This window comes from Podarcis raffonei, chromosome 14 (assembly GCF_027172205.1).
Source record: "Podarcis raffonei isolate rPodRaf1 chromosome 14, rPodRaf1.pri, whole genome shotgun sequence".
Lineage (NCBI taxonomy): Eukaryota > Metazoa > Chordata > Lepidosauria > Squamata > Lacertidae > Podarcis > Podarcis raffonei.
The window spans coordinates 9,380,549-9,398,017 of record NC_070615.1 but is presented as its reverse complement, the minus strand read 5'-3'; the positions used below and the strand labels follow the sequence as shown (position 1 = coordinate 9,398,017).

Here is a 17,469-nt window from a genome sequence, read left to right as displayed (position 1 = left end):
GTTGTCTGCTTTGAAAAATCAGAGTATGGACCAGTGGGATCACCAACAAAATGCATTAGTGTAGAATGCTCCTGTTCTCCATTCCAGCCAGCTCTATCCTTTTCTAGGATATTTCATTCTATTCTGCCTCCTCCCTGGTTTTCCATCTCCCCACCCCAAAAGTTAACCAGTGTACCATGCCCACTGGGCATGTTCAGCCTTTTCTATTTTCCGAGAAGCAAGAGACTCCATGAAGGTATCAAGGACACCTTCCAGCCAGGCAAAACCCCTCAAGGTATGAATTTGTTCCTATGCAAATGATGGCAGTTTGCATTGGGAACTTTTTCACCAGAGGCTGAATTTAGCATGTTTATTTTATTTGTATTTAGTGAACAAAGCTAGAAATGTCAAAACTGCCATGCTTCCCAAATATTGCATTGGCCAAATATTGCATTTGTTCACTAAATACAAATAAAATAAACATGCTAAATTGGCCAGTTAGCATAGCACTCTGAGAATTTCCGCTTTCATGATTTGTTTCATTTTTTTTTTAAAAAACCCAAGTTTCTAGTCCTTAAGACAGTGGATGTATCTTGAAAATGTGTGGATGATGCCAGATGAATCTGAGCAGGTTTACATGTGTACATTTATGTGTACATAAATGTGTACATTTATGATTATTCCCCACCCCTTTAAAAACTAACCTTCCTCGATAAATGTTTTCTATACAAAATACTGCCAGGTTAAAAAACGACAGGAGCTTGGTAGATAGGCAAAGCAATTCCTCTGTTATATTGTGCTGAAAAGGGGATTTCCTCTCTCAGTGCCTGAGCAGCTGGCTCTGTGTGCCCTCTGCTGGAAAGATGTCAGATCTATCTGCAACCTTTTCAGTTCAAAAGAAAAAGAAGATGACGACTGTGGTGTATGAAATCTGGAATGGAGTGGGAAAAGTGCAAGAGAGAATTTTCTCCTTCTCTCATAATTTTCCCAGTTTGGTGACATAACCAGAGAACTCGATTTGCAATAGGTTATATACCCCCAATGTTTTACATACTCAAACAGGGAGACAACATAATTCCCTCTGTTTCTGAGGTTGAGGCTGTGAGTGCTGTTGCTTGTGTTTCTAAAATGGCATCACCCACTCGCAAGAGAGAAGCATCAGCTATGGAGGGATAGGTAACGCTGATGGCTTCCAAGTATTTTGGGGCTACAGCTCTCCTGGGCCCCAGCCAGCATGGCCAGGGATGAAGATGGGAATTGTGGTCCATCAACATCTGGAGAGCCTTGGTGTGCAGATGACTGCTGTTATGTACTGAAGTTCTCACCCTGGGCCAGCAGGGGGATACTGTAGATAGTTATGCAAATGAAGGATCAAAAGTGACGTTCAGTGATTGGATAGTTTTAGAAAGTTGCTACAGTAACGTTGTACTGGAGCTCTATATAAGCAGGCTGACTGAGCCCTTCAGCTCAGTTCTGTTCTGGCCTCTGAATAAACAAGAGCTGTTTGAAGAATCGCTGTGTCGTCTGATATGTTCGCCCACAACTTAACAACTGCCATGCGAGCAAATCTTTGCCTAGCAAGAAAACAGTGTGGTAGGCTTGGATCCCTGATTGTTTGCCTTTTCTTTCGTCCCCTTGCAGAGTATCCAGAGTGACTCTCCAAGACCGGAGGTGGTGAGGGTAGTGTAATGGCTGAGAAGCGACGTTTGGAGCCACTCGGGGCCCTGAGTTACAGCAAGCACCCTCGACTGGAGGTGGAGTCAGGCCATGTTCTCTCGTCGGGTTTGTGCAGGTCGAGCGCCCTGCCTGGCTACACCTCGGACAACCATTACAGCTACAAGGGATCGTGCTTTGCCTACCCCCTGCAATGCCACGAAGGGCCCAAGTCTTTGTCTCCCTGGACTCCTACAGAGACCTACGCCCATTGCACGGGTGCTGCGGCCAGCCACCCCCCGAGGACAGACAAAGCCCTGTGCATGCTGTACAGACCGGAAGCAGAAAGTTTTGGGGCACAGGGTCAAATTTCTGGGCACGAGAAGGCTGGCAGCAAGTGCATGGCTGCTCAGGAGAAGTTGGCCAACTACATGGGCCATACAGGACTTGCTCAGCAGGCCTGGGTGCACAGCTACCCGGCACAGCATTCTCCCCGAACAGCGGCAGGCTTCTCGACTTTGGCGGTGCCAAAACCGGTGTATCGGAACCACAGTTACTGTGCCGAGTCCGGCTACAGCCCGAAAGGCTCCTTAGCCTTGGGGATGCAGGTGGAGAGCATGTCCAAGCAGCCAGCGGGAGCAGAATGGGCTCTGCCACCATCTGGACACCTGGTTCACATGGAGAGGCCTGGTTGCGGCACAGCCATGCCCCCCAAATCGGTGGTTTCTGAATCGGGTTACCTGCCGTCCCACCAAGGGTCCAAAGACACTTCCGTGAGCCCTGTTGGCTTTTCGCCGTTCCGCAAACTGTTTGAGAAATGCCAGGCCACATACCACAGCCCGCCGAATATCCCTGAGGCTCGTGGCGGAAGTCCTCGCAAACATGCCTGGTCAAAGCTACCTCCTGCTACCAGCCCACTGGCCAATCCCCAGAACCTGATGTATCAAGAGAGGTCACCTGCCTGTTACCCGCTCACTTCCTACCCGCTGACTTCACACGAACAGATGCTGTTGTACCACCAGAGCTGTGTGCAGTCGGAGAAACCTAATTCCCTCTTTGCTCTGCCAGCCTGCAAAGGCTTTGCCTCTCCGGGCCGCGAAGATCCCCAGCTTCTCCCAGGATCTTACTTAACACCACAGAGTTATTATCCTAGTCACTTGGACAGCTATATCTACAGATCACTTGGTCCTCCTCCTCCTCCTGCAGCAACCCCGCCGAGTCACCAGCCTTTTCGGGAACACGAGCCCCAAGCAAACGCGAGGACCAAAGCAGACTTGGTGCACGAGGCTCCCATCTCCAGCTGCACCCTGTCGGAAAAGGCTTCGTATTTTGGCTCTTTCCCCAGCAGAGATGGCCTCCCGGATTGTCGCGAGGGCGATCACGTTGCCAAGCTAAGCAACGAGAGCATTCCGAGCCAATGGGCAACTCCTCAACGCCAGCCTTCGCAGATGCACCACCCTGCGGACAGATTGCCTGGCTTCCTTAGTAGGTTTCGGTCCATGCAAGAGGCTGCCTGCAGGGCGGGTCGGAGCCATTCGGAAGAGGCCAACGCTAAGGGAGAGGAACTCTGTGACACATCCAGAAGGTCCGCTTTAATACCCGAAGCCAAGAAAAGGAACTTCTGGGCTTGCAAAACTGAATCGGGAAAGTGTATAGTGATTTCGGACAGTCCAGTTGCGTCCCATGACTCCTGCCCTAAAGGAGATCTCCTCCAAAACATCCTTGAGGATTCCGGTTCCTCATTCCAAAGAATGCTGCAGCCATCAGAGGACAAAGGAAGGGGTGCTAAAAGACCCGAGGAACCCCTCCCCTCTTCTTCCCCTCCTATGCCTGTTATCAACAACGTCTTTAGCTTGGCGCCTTACCAACGTTACCTGGCTGATTCTGAGTCAGCGGAGATGTCGCTCTCTAAAAGCTGTCAAACCCAGGAGACTTCTTTTGGAAACTCAGGCAAATGCATGGAAGTTCAGAGCCCACCGCAGCCAGGCCCTGTACGGTCAGGGGAAGTGTCTCAGGCACCGCTGCCCGAAAGGAAAGAAACTGCTCGTGATGTCATGGCAAAAGTTGTTGAAAGGGAGTCAAGCAGCAACCGTGCAGGGGTTGTGAGAGGGTGTGAAGATTATGCTGGGACTTGGGAGAGCTGCCGGGTCAAATGCTTGCCTCCCAGTGGGCCTGCGCCCAGTCACCAGGCCCCACCAGCTTGTATAAATGGCAGTGCTGGGGCCAGAGAAGACCACGCCCTGGATCTCAGCTTTAAAACAGAAGGCTTGGCAGAAGTGCCCAGTCTTCGGAGGTCACCTGGGAAGATGGAGGCTGTTGAAAGGGAAAGTTCAGAGAGCAAAGGGAAGGAGGCGAGCGGGACTTTGCCTAAGAGACAGGGGATTGTGCAGGAGTCTAATGTGCAAATGGCAGAGTTGGCCGGGAAAAGCGGCCCTGCGGGAAAGAGCAGTTTTCACAGCTCTTCGGCATTCTTGTACAAAAAATTCAAAATCCAAAAATCACATGCAGCTGGGCGAGGTTGTGCAGTGCAACAAGACTCCTCCTCCTTGCAGCCGAGCTCCCATGTGTTTGTTAAGGCCAGTGATGTCTCTACATTGCGAGAAGGCTCTGGACAAGCAACAGATCTGCAAAGCAACCCACCAGTTCAGCAAAGCCTCCCGCAAGTGGCGACTCAGCAAAACACACCTCTGGTTCAGCAAAGCCTCCCCTATGCAGCGACTCGGCAAAACACGCCTCCGGTTCAGCAAAGCCTCCCCTATGCAGCGACTCGGCAAAACACACCTCCAATTCAGCAAAGCCTCCCACACGCGGCGACTCAGCAAAACACGTCTCCGGTTCAGCAAAGCCTTCAGCAGGCGGTGACTCAGCCCGAAACTCAACTCTTGCCACAGAATTGCTTTAACGTTAAGCTGCCAGATGCTTCAAAAGCCCCACCTCCTAGTGCACCTGCTGCGTCTCCTGCCCTGGAAGAGACCGGTGCCTCACTTTCCACCAGCAGCGAATTGCCCGATAAGCAACATTCCCCCAGGCAGCATTTCACTGCCTTGCATACTTCGATCTGCGCCATCATTTCCTGCTCCGTGTCTACCTCTGCTCCAGAGCTGCTCAAGGAGTGGCTGGAGAAGACCAAGTCCAAAGGGGATCGCCAAGGGAAGGCAGTAGGGTCGGCGAAGCACAAGAACGGCTCGAAGTTTTCTGAAGCTCCGATGCCTTCCAAGGGCAAGGAGATCTGGCTGGCTTTCAAGGACATGGCGCTGTTCCTTAACAAACTGCTGTCTCAGCTGGAGGCGATCCTGTTTACTCGCAGGTGCCCCTTTCCTCACGTGATCCGAGCGGGCACCATCTTCATCCCCATCCACGTGGTGAAGGAGACCCTCTTCCCCAACCTGTCCAGCTCCTCTGTTGACCATGTGCTGCAGGACCACAGGGTGGAGCTACGTCCAACAACCTTATCCGAGGAGAGGCTGCTGAGGGACCTGGAGCTAAAGAGCTGCACCTCCCGGATGCTGAAACTGCTGGCCTTGAAACAGCTGCCCGATATCTACCCAGACCTTCTGAACCTCCACTGGCATGACTGTGTCAAGCAACAGCTTGGTAAGTGCAGCTAACGGTGGCATGCAACCTGCTTTTCGGCAAGGAGCTCTCTCCCCGCTCTACCCTGAAGCAAAATGATATATCTGCTGTACTCTTGGGTTTTGGTGCCTGCGCTCAGCTTCTTCTCGTTTGGCATGGATGCTATTCTTGTGAAGTCTAGGCATTTGCATGACTGTGAGTGTGGCATGTAGGGTGGGAGCTCTTGTCTAGTTCAGAATCTGGTGGGGTGTGGCTGCAAATATCTCGGACCATTCCAGCCTCTTGATTTGGATAGGGCAGAAAGGAGCTGGTTTAGGCTGCAGGGAGGTCGGCAGAAGGAATGGTGAAATTGTTAGGGGAAGGGGAAAATCTCTCTCTGTGCGTGCATATGCATACGCACATCCTTGAGCTGGAAAAAATAGAAACAGGCCGAGGGAGCCGGCATTTGTCCACCGACAGCTTTCTGGGCCATGTGGCCAGCATGACTAAACCGCTTCTGTTGCAATGGAACACTATGACGGAAGCCAGAGAGCATGGAAACACTGTTTACCTTCCCGCCGCAGTGCTATCTATTTATCTACTTGCACTGGCGTGCTTTCAAACTGCTAGGTTGGCAGGAACTGGGACAGAGCAACAGGAGCTTACCTCGTCACAGGGATTCGAACCGCCAGTTTTCCGATCGGCAAGCCCAAGAGGCTCAGTGGAGTTCCACAACCCCATAGTCACCTTTGACTGGACTTAACCATCCAGGGGTCTTTTACCTTACCTTTACCTAAACAGAAATATTTCTACCGGTCAGAATTATAGAACCATAGAATTGTAGATGGGGTTGGAAAGGACCGGGAGGCTCATCTAGTCCAATCTGGGGGATGCGGGTGGCGCTGTGGTCTAAACCACTGAGCCTCTTGGGCTTGCCGATTGGAAGGTCAGCAGTTTGAATCCCCATGATGGAGGGAGCTCCTGTTGCTTGGTCCCAGCTCCTGCCAACCTAGCAGATCGAAAGCATACCAGTGCAAGTAGATAAACCTGTACTGCTGTGGCGGGAAGGTCCAGGGGTCCTTTACCTTTACCTTCTTTTTTTTTAGTCCAATCCATGCAATGCAAGAATCTCCACTAAAGCATCCATGACAGATGGCTATCCAACCTCTGCTTAAAAACCACCTAGGAAAGTCCACCACCTTCCGAGGAAGCCAGTGTGGTGTAGTGGTTAAGAGTGGTGGACTTGTAATTTGGTGAACCGGGTTCGCTTCCCCGCTCCTGCAGCTGCAGCTGCTGGGTGACCTTGGGCTAGTCACACTTCTCTGAAGTCTCTTACCCCCACTCACCTCACAGAGTGTTTGTTGTGGGGGAGGAAGGGAAAGGAGAATCTTAGCCGCTTTGAGACTCCTTTGGGTAGTGATAAAGCGGGATATCAAATCCAAACTCTTCTTCTTCTTCCTACAGTCAGAAAGTTATTGAATGCAACACCCACTGCATACCACGATATTCTGTCTGCTCCCTAGCCTTGGGGATGCAGGTGAAAATCATGCCCAAGCAGCCTGCAGGGGCAGAATGGGCTCTGCCACAGTCGGGATACCTGGTTCTCGTAGAGAGCCCCGGTTGCAGCATGGCCGTGCCTCCCCCCCCCCCCGCCGGTGGTTTCTGAATCTGTCTTCCTGCCATTACACCAAGGCTCCAAAGACGCTGCTGTTAGCCCGGTGGGCTTTTTTGCCTTTCCGCAAAGTGTTGAATAATATCCCCGAGGCTCATGGTGGAGGTGCCAGGTTCAGTCCCCAGCCAAGGGATCAAAGAAGCAGCTGATAGGAAAGACGTCTGCCTGAGCCCCTGGAGAGCTGCTGCCAGCCAGTGCAAGCAATACTGGGCTAAATGGACAATCTGAGCTTGTAAAAGGCAGCTGTCTATATCCATGTGTGTGGGGGGAGGGTATTAGGGGCTGGTGGCCCTATTTGTGCTGCTCACCGATCCTAGCACCCCACAGTACACTTCATGCAAACGCTGCATCCCCTAACAGCTCCTTTGATCCCCCATAGCCTCACGGCTCTTCCAAGCCTGTACCCCCTTCTCACAACAAATCCAGGCACTACAACTCCTCACACAGGGGATGTGCAATGGCAGCCTAATGTGTGTACAGTGGAACCTCTGTTTACGAGGTTCCGGAAGACAGCTCGACTTCCGAAACGTTTGAAAACCAAGGATCAATGGGTTGGCTGCAAAGTCAATTGGAAAAAAATTATGAAAAATGCGCCTCGGAAGCTGTTCGACTTCCGAGGCACGTTTGAAAATGGAAGCAATTACTTCTGGGTTTTCGGTGTCCGGCTTCCGAGATGCTCCGAAACCGGAGGTTCCACCGTATATATATATTTGGCGAGAGAGAGGGCACAGTCTTCTTTTTGCAGAGGGGGTTGTCACCCTTAGATTAGCTCCAACCAAACACCCACTGCCAGCCAACTTTATGACTGACCCTTTCACTAACACACCAGATGATTTTGCGTAACTTTATTTTTTTCCAGGTCCCACTTCACAGGCTGTCCTGCATACCTCCAAGTAGGTATCTGTTCTTTGTGTGGGTTTATGTGGTGTGCAGCTGCTTATAGTGGTGGAGACCAGCTGGTGCCCCCGGCCTCTGGACCTCCAGGGGTGCTTGGACTCCCAACTCCCATAATCCCTGACCAGCAGATATGCTGGCTGGAGCTCATGGGAGTTGCAACCCCCACCAGGAATGGTGGGGTTTGTAGTTCAGCAACAACTGGAGGGCCAAATGTCCCCCCTGCACTTTCCCTAAGTAGTAGAGCCCATGCTTTGCTTGCTGAAGGACCCTGGCTTTGACCCCTAGTACTGGAATGGGGAAACTGGGTGCACTCTTAATGTTGCTGGGTTCTAGCTCCCACTAGTCCCAGGCAGCATGACCCAATAGGCAGGGGTAGTGGGAAGTTTTAGCTTCAAAGGTAGCAAGTGCTGAAAAATACACACACACACCCCAGTCCTAACACCCTAGCGATTCATCGCTGATCAGAGTTAAATGGACTAGTGGCTGGGTTCAAGGCATCTTAGTTCAAGGTGTCAGAGAGAGAGAGAGAGAGAGAGAGAGAGAGAAGGGGTGGTGGAAGAAGTCAGAAAAGCAGATTCCTGCCTACCTTTGGCCCCACCCCCTGCCAACCAGCTGCCCTTGGCAGATGACTCTCAAGGCAACTGAAAGAAGTGCCCCACCGTCTGCCCTGGAATGATGCTACTCTGGCGCTTTGAAATTTTGAATGGTAGCGCATAGCCAACCTTGTTGTGGGGGTGTTCTTGAGCAGGCTGCAGTGGGCCCTGTCCCAAGGGGCTGGGGCTGCGGCAGCTGTCCCAAGGCGCCAGATGACGATGCCAGCCTTGCTTGAAAACATACCATGAACCTCGCTGTTCCAGTGTGACTTGCCTGGAGCAGAGATGGTCGGCTTGCAGCCACCTCGGCATGTGTGCGCCAGTCGCCTCGTCGCTCAGCAGGCGAAGGGTGCTGAAGAAATCAATTGGAAAATGCAAGTGGTGATAAGCTGTCCTAAAGCATTATATATCAGGGACTGGGCAGAGGAGGAATGGTGGAGATCGCCTCCCAAGCCTGTCCCTTCCAGAGAAGAAGAAGACAGTTCAGAATTACAACAGGGGTTTGAGCAAGAACACAGCTCAGAGGCAGATGAGGGGAAAAGCTGGGAAATAGTGGGAGAGGAGGAGGAGGAGGAGGAAGAAGAAGACCAGGGGGGGCGACAGCTGGTGGACACAGTCCTTTTGGAAAGCAATCCTACTCCCCCTCCCAGAACCTGGCAAGCATTGAAAGTAGGAGAGCAAAGAGCTCAAAGGCAGAGGGCCCTTTTCAGCACCCGTAGCGATGATGCATGAGTAAGTGGGAGAGACGGAAGGGTGGAAACTCGCTCGGGACAACGCCATTATTCCAGGAGGCAGCATTCCTAAGCCTCTCTCTGTGAATTTTGAATAAAAAGCAGATGGTAAGAACTTTTGCTTGTCTTATTCTTTCCTGGCAACCTGCCTTGGGGGTTGGTTCCTCTGCCACCTGACATGAGCACTGCAAGTGTGGGCATCAACGGGTGCCACCTCTGTGATGGAGATTTCAAAAGGTTGCAGTGATGCTGTTATCCTGGAGTCTACACTCTTGCTTAAGAATGTGGATGGGGAATTTGTGGCCATCCCAGGTATTTGCTGGGCCACAACTCTCATCAAACCCTGGCCATTGGCTAAGCTGGCTAGAGCTGTGGGGAGTGTGGAGTCCTGCAACATCTGGAGAGCTCCAGGTTCCCCAGCTGTGTGCTCAAGAACAAGATTCACCTGGCCCCCAGTTTCTTTGCAAGGAAACCAGTATTCCATTGCAAATTGTCCAGTGGACTCCAGTTGACCTTCTTCCCTTTCCATGGCTTAAGAGGATCTTTGCAGGAGCTAGATCAGGTGTACAGTCCCACCTAGGGACATGGGGGGCACTGTGGTCTAAACCACTGAGCCTCTTGGGCTTCCCGATTAGAAGGTCAGTGGTTCGAATCTCTGTGACGGGCTGAGCGCCCGTTGTTCTGTCCCAGCTCCTGCCAACCTAGCAGTTCGAAAGCATGCCAGTGCAAGTAGATAAATAGGTACCGCTGCGGCGGGAAGGTAAACGGCGTTTCCATGCGCTCTGGCTTCTGTCACGGTGTTCCATTGGGCCAGAAGCGGTTTAGTCCTGCTGGCCACATGACCCGGAAAGCTGTCTGTGGACAAACTCTGTCTCCCTCGGCCTGAAAGCGAGATGAGCGCCGCAATCCCATAGTCACCTTTGACTGGACTTAACCATCCAGGGGTCTTTTACCTTTTTATCTACAGTCCCACCTACTGGGTTAGTCCAGGTGAGAGTCTGTTGCATCTTCTGAGTGAAGGCTGTGTATTTTCTGATCAGGTTATAGGACTGCGATGGATGGTTGTCTGCTGAGGGCGCAGGCACTAATTTGGCTGAACGTTTATTATTAATTTTCTGTTTCCACAGGTGATCTTGCAGAGGAGAGCCCAAAGATCGACACTGAAGCTTTATCACTAGATGGCTTGAAGTCAACAGATGCAACCAGATGTTTACAGGGTATGACAGCCCAGTCTCTCACCCAACACTTCGCAAGGAAGCATAAGCAAGGCAAAAAATATAGATTGGCTTCTTGTTTGCCCTCCAAGACCCGCCATCAAATAGATGATGATATGTCTCAGGGACCCTCCTCACCTTCTATCCAAAGGGACGCTGCATTAAAGGGAGCAAAGTTGCAGCCTGAGAAAGACTCTGCCTCTGTGGCCTTGAAGACCAAAGGACTGCCGCTTTACCCGAAGACTGCGGAGCAGCTTTTGCCATCCCTTAAACTCCCTGGGGCTCTTAAGGTGAAGCTGGCCAAATCGGATGACAGGAAAACAGCCAGTACCTCAAAGGGTCTCCATCACTGTCAGAAATCTATGGTCCACATCAAATTCCAGAATGCCCTTCGAGATATTCAGGGGCCACCGGCCCCAAAAGCTGCACGCAAGAAGAGGAGAAGGCAGCCTTCAGTGCTCCTGAAGAGGTTCAGGCACCGGGCGCCGGGTGGTACGAAGGCCTACGCTTTGCCCCCTCAGTATCCGGACCTTGTTGGCAAGCGGATCAGGCACTTGTACGAGGAGAAGGACAAGACAGAAGCGTGGTACCCGGGATTGGTGCTGCGGATTCACAAATACCACAAGAACCCTCTGAAGACAGTTTACGCGGTGCAATATGACAGTGAGCCAGAGTGGCAATATTACCTCGAGATTTTGCAGGACTATAAGAAAGGCTGGTTGGAGGTGGATGAGTGAGTGAGTGAGTGTGTGTTTGGTGTGGGTGGGGAGAGTGAGATAATGTCCAATTGGGTCATCCTGCTGGCAGATTGGAACCCCATTAGCAAGGTGCCTGAAAGCATAGCTATGTTCCATGGCCCTGGGCATCTCCTAGGCCTAATCTCCATGCTTTGGAGAGGCTGATGAGGACTCTCCAGGTGTTCCTCTGGTGGCGTGGAGCCCGCCAAATGCCACAGGGCTCCACATGTCTTCAGGAAACCTTGGCATATTGCAGTAGTTTGTGGTGGCAGCCATGTCAGAGGTGGAACATGGGAACAGGACCTAGAGTTCACAAGATGGCTTCTGTGCTCTTCCTCCCAGCACCAAAGCACACTGCGCTTGCTGCTGAATGAGGCAGCTGGCTACTGGTCTTTAAAAACTCCTCCGTTCAGGGTTGAGGTCCAGGATTGAGGATGCCCTTGGTCTGTTTCCCACTGGTGGGCCTCCTCTTGTGTTGGTGGGCACCGGCAAGTATAGCTAGCCGCTGTGACAGACAGCTGTCACCCTTTAAATTTCCCACGGTGCTCCAGAGTGACAGCAGGTCAGGGGCATTGTGGGAAAGGAAAAGCTGCCTGGCACTGCTCAGATGGCCAGTGAGAAAAAAGGAGGTGTGGATCCCTGGATCCCTTGCAAACCACGAGACTTCCATATATTCTGAAATGATCCAGACACAATTCTTAAGCAATTGCCAGTTTGGGTGCTGGAGAGGAAAGATTTTGCTTGGCAGTTTGTAGATCATTCTCCTTCCTGCTGCCTCCACACCCATGACAAAAAGAGAGAATCCAGCATTACTGGTCCAGGGGCATAAGAGGGCAACGAACTTCAGCTGTGACCACTGCCCCTATTTGCTTACCCTGGTGAACAATAGCTAACGGTTCATTGTGAACACATGGATTTTAGCTGCTTTGCTACTCCTTGCTGTTGCAAGGAGAGAAGCAAACCATGATCCCTGGCTCAGCATTCTGGCTTGCTGCCAACTAAGTCAGAGTAGATCCATTGAAATAAATGGACTTAAGTCCATTAATTTCAGCGGGTTGGCTTTGAATTGGACTAGCCCTGGATCCAAGCCTATGTCCACGTCAAGAACCATGGTTTGTTTTGTTCAAAAACCAACCAACCATGCTCAGCACCTGAGGTTTGTTCATGGCTTACCACTCGGGGGTTTGCTTGAGTAGAAAAAAGACCGCTATTCCATAGTTCAAGACATAATGCTATGCCCAGAATCATCAGTTTGTTTCTCCCAATGGGGTGGAAGAAAGCAGCCCAGATCATCACGTTTGCAGTAAAAGCCATTCACCCTGGTTTGCCACAAAATGTGGAGTGGGCCTGCAGTTCGGTTGATTTGCTTGTTGAGGCAGCAGGCAAGACTGGTGGGTGGGTGGAAGAGAGGAACGGATCTTTGCAGCGTGGAGGCAGGAGCTGTTGCTGTACTAGCAGCTGCTGCTTCTTCCTGCTTTCTTGAGGCCTCAAAAAAGAGATAAGCAGCACCTTTCGGGAGTCCTGCCTCCCCCACTGGCATTGCAGAAAGGGCTGCATTTCATGGGTTTCCTTTTCCTGTAGATGAATTTCATTCAAGGGAGATGCCATGCTACCTACCCGACTCTGGTTCTTTTTCTTTTTTTGATGCCTTTCTTGCCAAATTCACTTGCTCAAACCATGCAGGTGAGGTGGAAGCCCAGTTTTCTGAGTTACTGAATACGTATGACTGAATATGCCTTCCGTACAACAATACGTATGGATGCAAAGTATCACCGCACATAGAAAGCTAGCACACCATGGTTCTATTTCCCCCTGATGTGCTACTTTTCTAAGTGTGGCAGGTTTTTCCTTTTCTTTTTGAGGCTGGAGATTTGTGAAGCATTCAGTCTTGGTGGCCTCCACCCGTCACCATCAGAAGAGAATCAGCCTTGGAAATAACTTTAGCATTTCACCCGCTTTCTGTGATAACAATGACCCATGCTTAATTCTAATGGGGACCACTTGATACATTTTTTTTTAAAAGTCAGTTTCCCTCCTGTTTTTTTTTTTTTTTTTTTAATAGAAGACAGGTTTGAAAAGTCCTGGTTTCTCCATAACGTCAGTGGGGACATGGCTCCTGTACTTAAATGTTTGGGTTTTTTTGTGGCTTAAACTACCACATTTTAGAAATGTGACAGCTTGGCCTTTATAAGGAGTTGCTGCTGCCTTCAGATCTATTTTTTTTTTTTATTAAAGGCTTCAAATTTGGTACTTTATTTTTGTGCAGGTTTTCAAAGCAGTTCTTGGTACTGTTTGTGGACTTAAGACCATATTTTTTTTAAAAAAGAAACTCTTGTGTATATTAAAGGGAATCACAAAGGAAAGTATGAATGACAGATTGTCATGTGCAAATCGTCCAAGACACCTGAAGATGTGTTTGTGCTGGTGGCAAAATTACTGTTCTGAAAAAGAGACATGACGCAGTAATGGAAGATAGTTTTAAGGCAGGACTGTGGTGCTGCCCAGATGTTCTTGGGCTGCAACTCCCATCCGTCCCTGGCCATTGGCCATTCAATGAGAGTTGGGTGTCTAACAGCAGTTGGCCCTCTCCCTGCCACACACTGAAACTTGCAGCGGACTGGAAGGCTTTGGATATGACAAAGTCCCTTTCCAGCCAGCTCCGGACAGAATTCAGAGACTAGATGTGTGTACAGAACACAACACCGCAAGCTGGGTCACAGAGGAAGCAATTTATCTTAAGCAAATCTTAGGCGAGGGATGCATTGCAACGCCCCTTGTGCTCATGTGATAGTATCTAGAGGCAGCATCGCTTGCCATTTTCTCCTTGTTATTTTTGCTGTTATTTTTGTTGTTAATATTATTATTTCCGTGGTGCACTGAGTATGCAGATCGGTTTGGAAAGGGGAGGGGGAAAGCCTGCTATTTCCCCATCTTGCAGTCCTGCCAGACAATTTAAAAAGGGGTCTTTTCTCCACCTCATTTAAGTACTGTGCAACCATTTGGAAACAAGTGTTTGATACTGTATATTTTGTACAGAGTTCCAATGAGAGCACCTTGGCCTTTTTATTTAAATAAAAAAAGTTTTGTAAGGATACAATTTCTAAGAGGTGCTTCACCAAGATTAAAATGTCTGTTTTGGAACTGGTGTGTTGCTGTCTTCTCTTTGTGTGTTCATTCATCATTCTGTTTAATAGCAGACCTGGGAGACCTGTCATTTTTGGAAGTGCAATGGAACCACCCGAAAATACAGCAGTGCTTTCAATGCACATCAGTGACTCTCTAGTCTAGTGCAAGTCTACACATTTTTTTTTAATCTCCCAAAAGGCCTGTCAAGAACTTGAATGCTTCCAGGACAAATAGAACATTGGAGAGTCCATTTTGGCTGGTGCCAAACTGGGTCTTTGACCTGGGTGAAATAAAGCCCTATAGTTTCTTAATTTCTAGGATTTAGGGGGTGGGTCCCCCAAAACATAGAACATTATGAAAAAAAAGAACACAACTGGTCTGTCTAGAACAGGCTTCCCCAAACTTGGGTCTCCAGCTAGACTACAATTCCCATCATCCCTGACCACTCGTCCTGCTAGCTAGGGATGATGGGAATTGTAGTCCAGCTGTGTTTTTTTTTGGAGACCCAAGTTTGGGAAACCCTGCTCTAGAAAAAAAAGAACACAACTGGTCTGTCTAGAACAGGCTTCCCCAAACTTGGGTCTCCAGCTAGACTACAATTCCCATCATCCCTGACCACTGGTCCTGCTAGCTAGGGATGATGGGAATTGTAGTCCAGCTGTTTTGTTTTTTTTGGAGACCCAAGTTTGGGAAACCCTGCTCTAGAAATCCATGGAAAACTGGCAGGTAAGGCAGGGGAAGGAGAGCTTTTTCAGCCCAAAGACTGAACCCCCTTGCAGAAACACTTATAAATGTGTGCGTTGGGGAGGGGGCAAGAAACAATAGTGGGTGGAGGAAGTTGGCCTGGGAGACCAGGGTTCATATCCCCACTGAGCCATGAAACTCACTACTTGACCTAAAATGCAAACTATGTACAGCACCTTGAGCTCCTTTGGAGGAAAGGAGGGATAGAAATGCAACAAACAAACAAAACACTGCTTTTTACTCTGTTTTACTGTTACTTATGTGGGACGCGGGTGGCGCTGTGGGTTAAACCACAGAGCCTAGGACTTGCTGATCAGAAGGTCGGCAGTTCGAATCCCCGCGATGGGGTGAGCTCCCGTTGCTCGGTCCCAGCTCCTGCCAACCTAGCAGTTTGAAAGCACGTCAAAGTGCAAGTAGATAAATAGGTACCGCTCTGGCGGGAAGGTAAACGGCGTTTCCGTGCGCTGCTCTGGTTCGCCAGAAGTGGCTTAGTCATGCTGGCCACATGATCCGGAAGCTGTACGCCGGCTCCCTCGGCCAGTAAAGCGAGATGAGCACCACAACCCCAGTGTCGGCCATGACTGGACCTAATGGTCAGGGGTCCCTTTACCTTTACTGTTACTTATATACATAACCAACCTGTTAAAAACAAAACCAGTATGTTAAAAAAAAAGTTTTTCAACCCTTTCTGCAGGACAGAAACAAAACGTTTGCAGAAAACAAGTCTCGCATGAGGAACGGGCAATGCAATAAAATGATAGCACCATTCACAATTGATGTATATAACAGCCAGGGGAAGGATCCCATTGGCAGGTCTTGGCACCTCTGGAAACACATTCCTAAAGGGAAGGTGGACCCATGTTTAAAATGGACTTTGGTCTTGTTTTTTTTAGCTTTGTTTGGTTGGGGATTTCCCCCTCTTTGTTGTCTTGGCAGATTGGGGATAAGGTAGCTTCCAGTGTGACTAAGAGAATGCATTTGCAAAGAGCTTGGAGAGTCACACCAGTTATAAAATCCACCTTCATTAGGGCAACCAAAACAGTGACAACGTAAGTGTGTACACATTCAGATTTTCTTCTCTTTTTAAATTTTTTATTTAGTTTTTCAGATTTTAGAAATTTACAAACCATTATCCAATAACCAACATAAAAAGAGAATTTCAAAGAATCTCCTGAACTTCCCTCCTCCCCTTTGTGGGTCCCTATATTAACCTTTTCCTCCTGCATCTTGTTTATTAATCCAAATCTACACACTGTATAATGACCAAAACTCAACATTAAACTACAAGTGTTATTCCAATTCCAGTCCTACTACTAATAATTTTAATTGTTTACAATGGTTTTTAAGGTGTTATATACTTTCCCCATTCCATATTAACATTTTGGTCTTCCCGATTTCTGATTCTTCTGGTCATTTTTGCCGTTTCCGCAAAGCCCATCAACTTAATTTGCCATTCTTCTCTGGCAGGGACGCTCTCTTCTTTCCATCTCTGGGCTATTAACATCCAGGCGCCTTCATGGTAAAAGTTTGGGGATATAGGTGGTAAACAATACAAAGGGTTGGGTGAGGGTGGTGGTGGTGGGATGGCTGATATTGGAGCCATAGAGCAGGGCTCAGCAACCTTTTTCAGCAGGGGGCCGGTCCACTGTCCCTCAGACCTTGTGGGGGGCCGGACTATATTTTTTTTTGGGGGGGGAAAGAATGAATTCCTATGCCCCACAGATAACCCAGCGATGCATTTTAAATAAAAGCACACATTCTACTCATGTAAAAACACCAGGCAGGCCCCACAAATAACCCAGAGATGCAGTTTAAATAAAAGGACACATTCTACTCAATGTAAAAACAAGCTGATTCCTGGACCATCCAAGGGCTGGATTTAGAAGGCGATTGGGCCGGATCCGGCCCCCAGGCCTTAGTTTGCCTACCCATGCCATAGAGGGAATTTGCATTCACACACAGTCTTAAGGTGGAATGCAGGGGGTGGGGTGGGGTGGGGTGGAAAACACATCACAGAGCTTCATTTAAATGTGACATTGTCTCCCCCCCCCCATCCATTTTTGTTGTCTGTCTTGTCCAATGAAGCATTCTGGAAAACTCAAAAGCTTGCACACTTTATTTTGTAACAGCTTGGTTTGGAATTTGGAATTTTTCTACATGGGATGACACAGCTACAGTTGCCTTTGGGTGACAAAAACCAGAAGCAACCATACTGGTCTGGGGGCAAAACACACTCTACAATAAAATTTACAAACAGGGTCTCTTCCATACCTAGTGTGAGAGCCAGTGTTGTGTAGCACTTAGTGTGTTAGATCGGGAACCTGGGAGACCAGGGTTCAAATCCCCCACTCAGCCGTGAAACTCACTAGGTGACCTTGGCCCAGTCACGTCTCTCAGTCTCACCAACCTCGCATGGTTGCTGTGAAGATAAAATGAAGAGGAAGGGAACCATCTTTGCCACCTTCGGTCCCTTGAAGGAAAGGTGGGATATAAATGCAACAAAAATAGATACAAATTATTAAGCAACATATTATAAATACAAAACAATGCAAGATACAATGACAATGTGAT

General features: G+C 49.3%; 1 protein-coding gene across 5 annotated transcripts in view; it reads left to right on the top strand.

Annotated features, from left to right (window-relative positions):
- The window catches only part of C14H15orf39 (chromosome 14 C15orf39 homolog), a 45,119-nt gene extending 30,950 nt beyond the window's left edge, over nt 1-14,169 (top strand). For 2 of the 5 annotated variants that reach the window (XM_053365562.1, XM_053365563.1), the window contains exons 2-3: nt 1,621-5,226; nt 10,205-14,169. In XM_053365562.1, the coding sequence (XP_053221537.1) occupies nt 1,668-5,226; nt 10,205-11,028 (4,383 nt within the window). In that variant the 5' untranslated portion in view covers nt 1,621-1,667 and the 3' untranslated portion in view covers nt 11,029-14,169. Of the gene's footprint in view, nt 1-1,620; nt 5,227-7,715; nt 7,750-10,204 lie in introns of all 5 variants that reach the window. The other 3 variants (XR_008327569.1, XM_053365564.1, XM_053365565.1) reach the window with 3 other exon arrangements.
- The last annotated feature ends 3,300 nt before the right edge of the window (nt 14,170-17,469 follow it).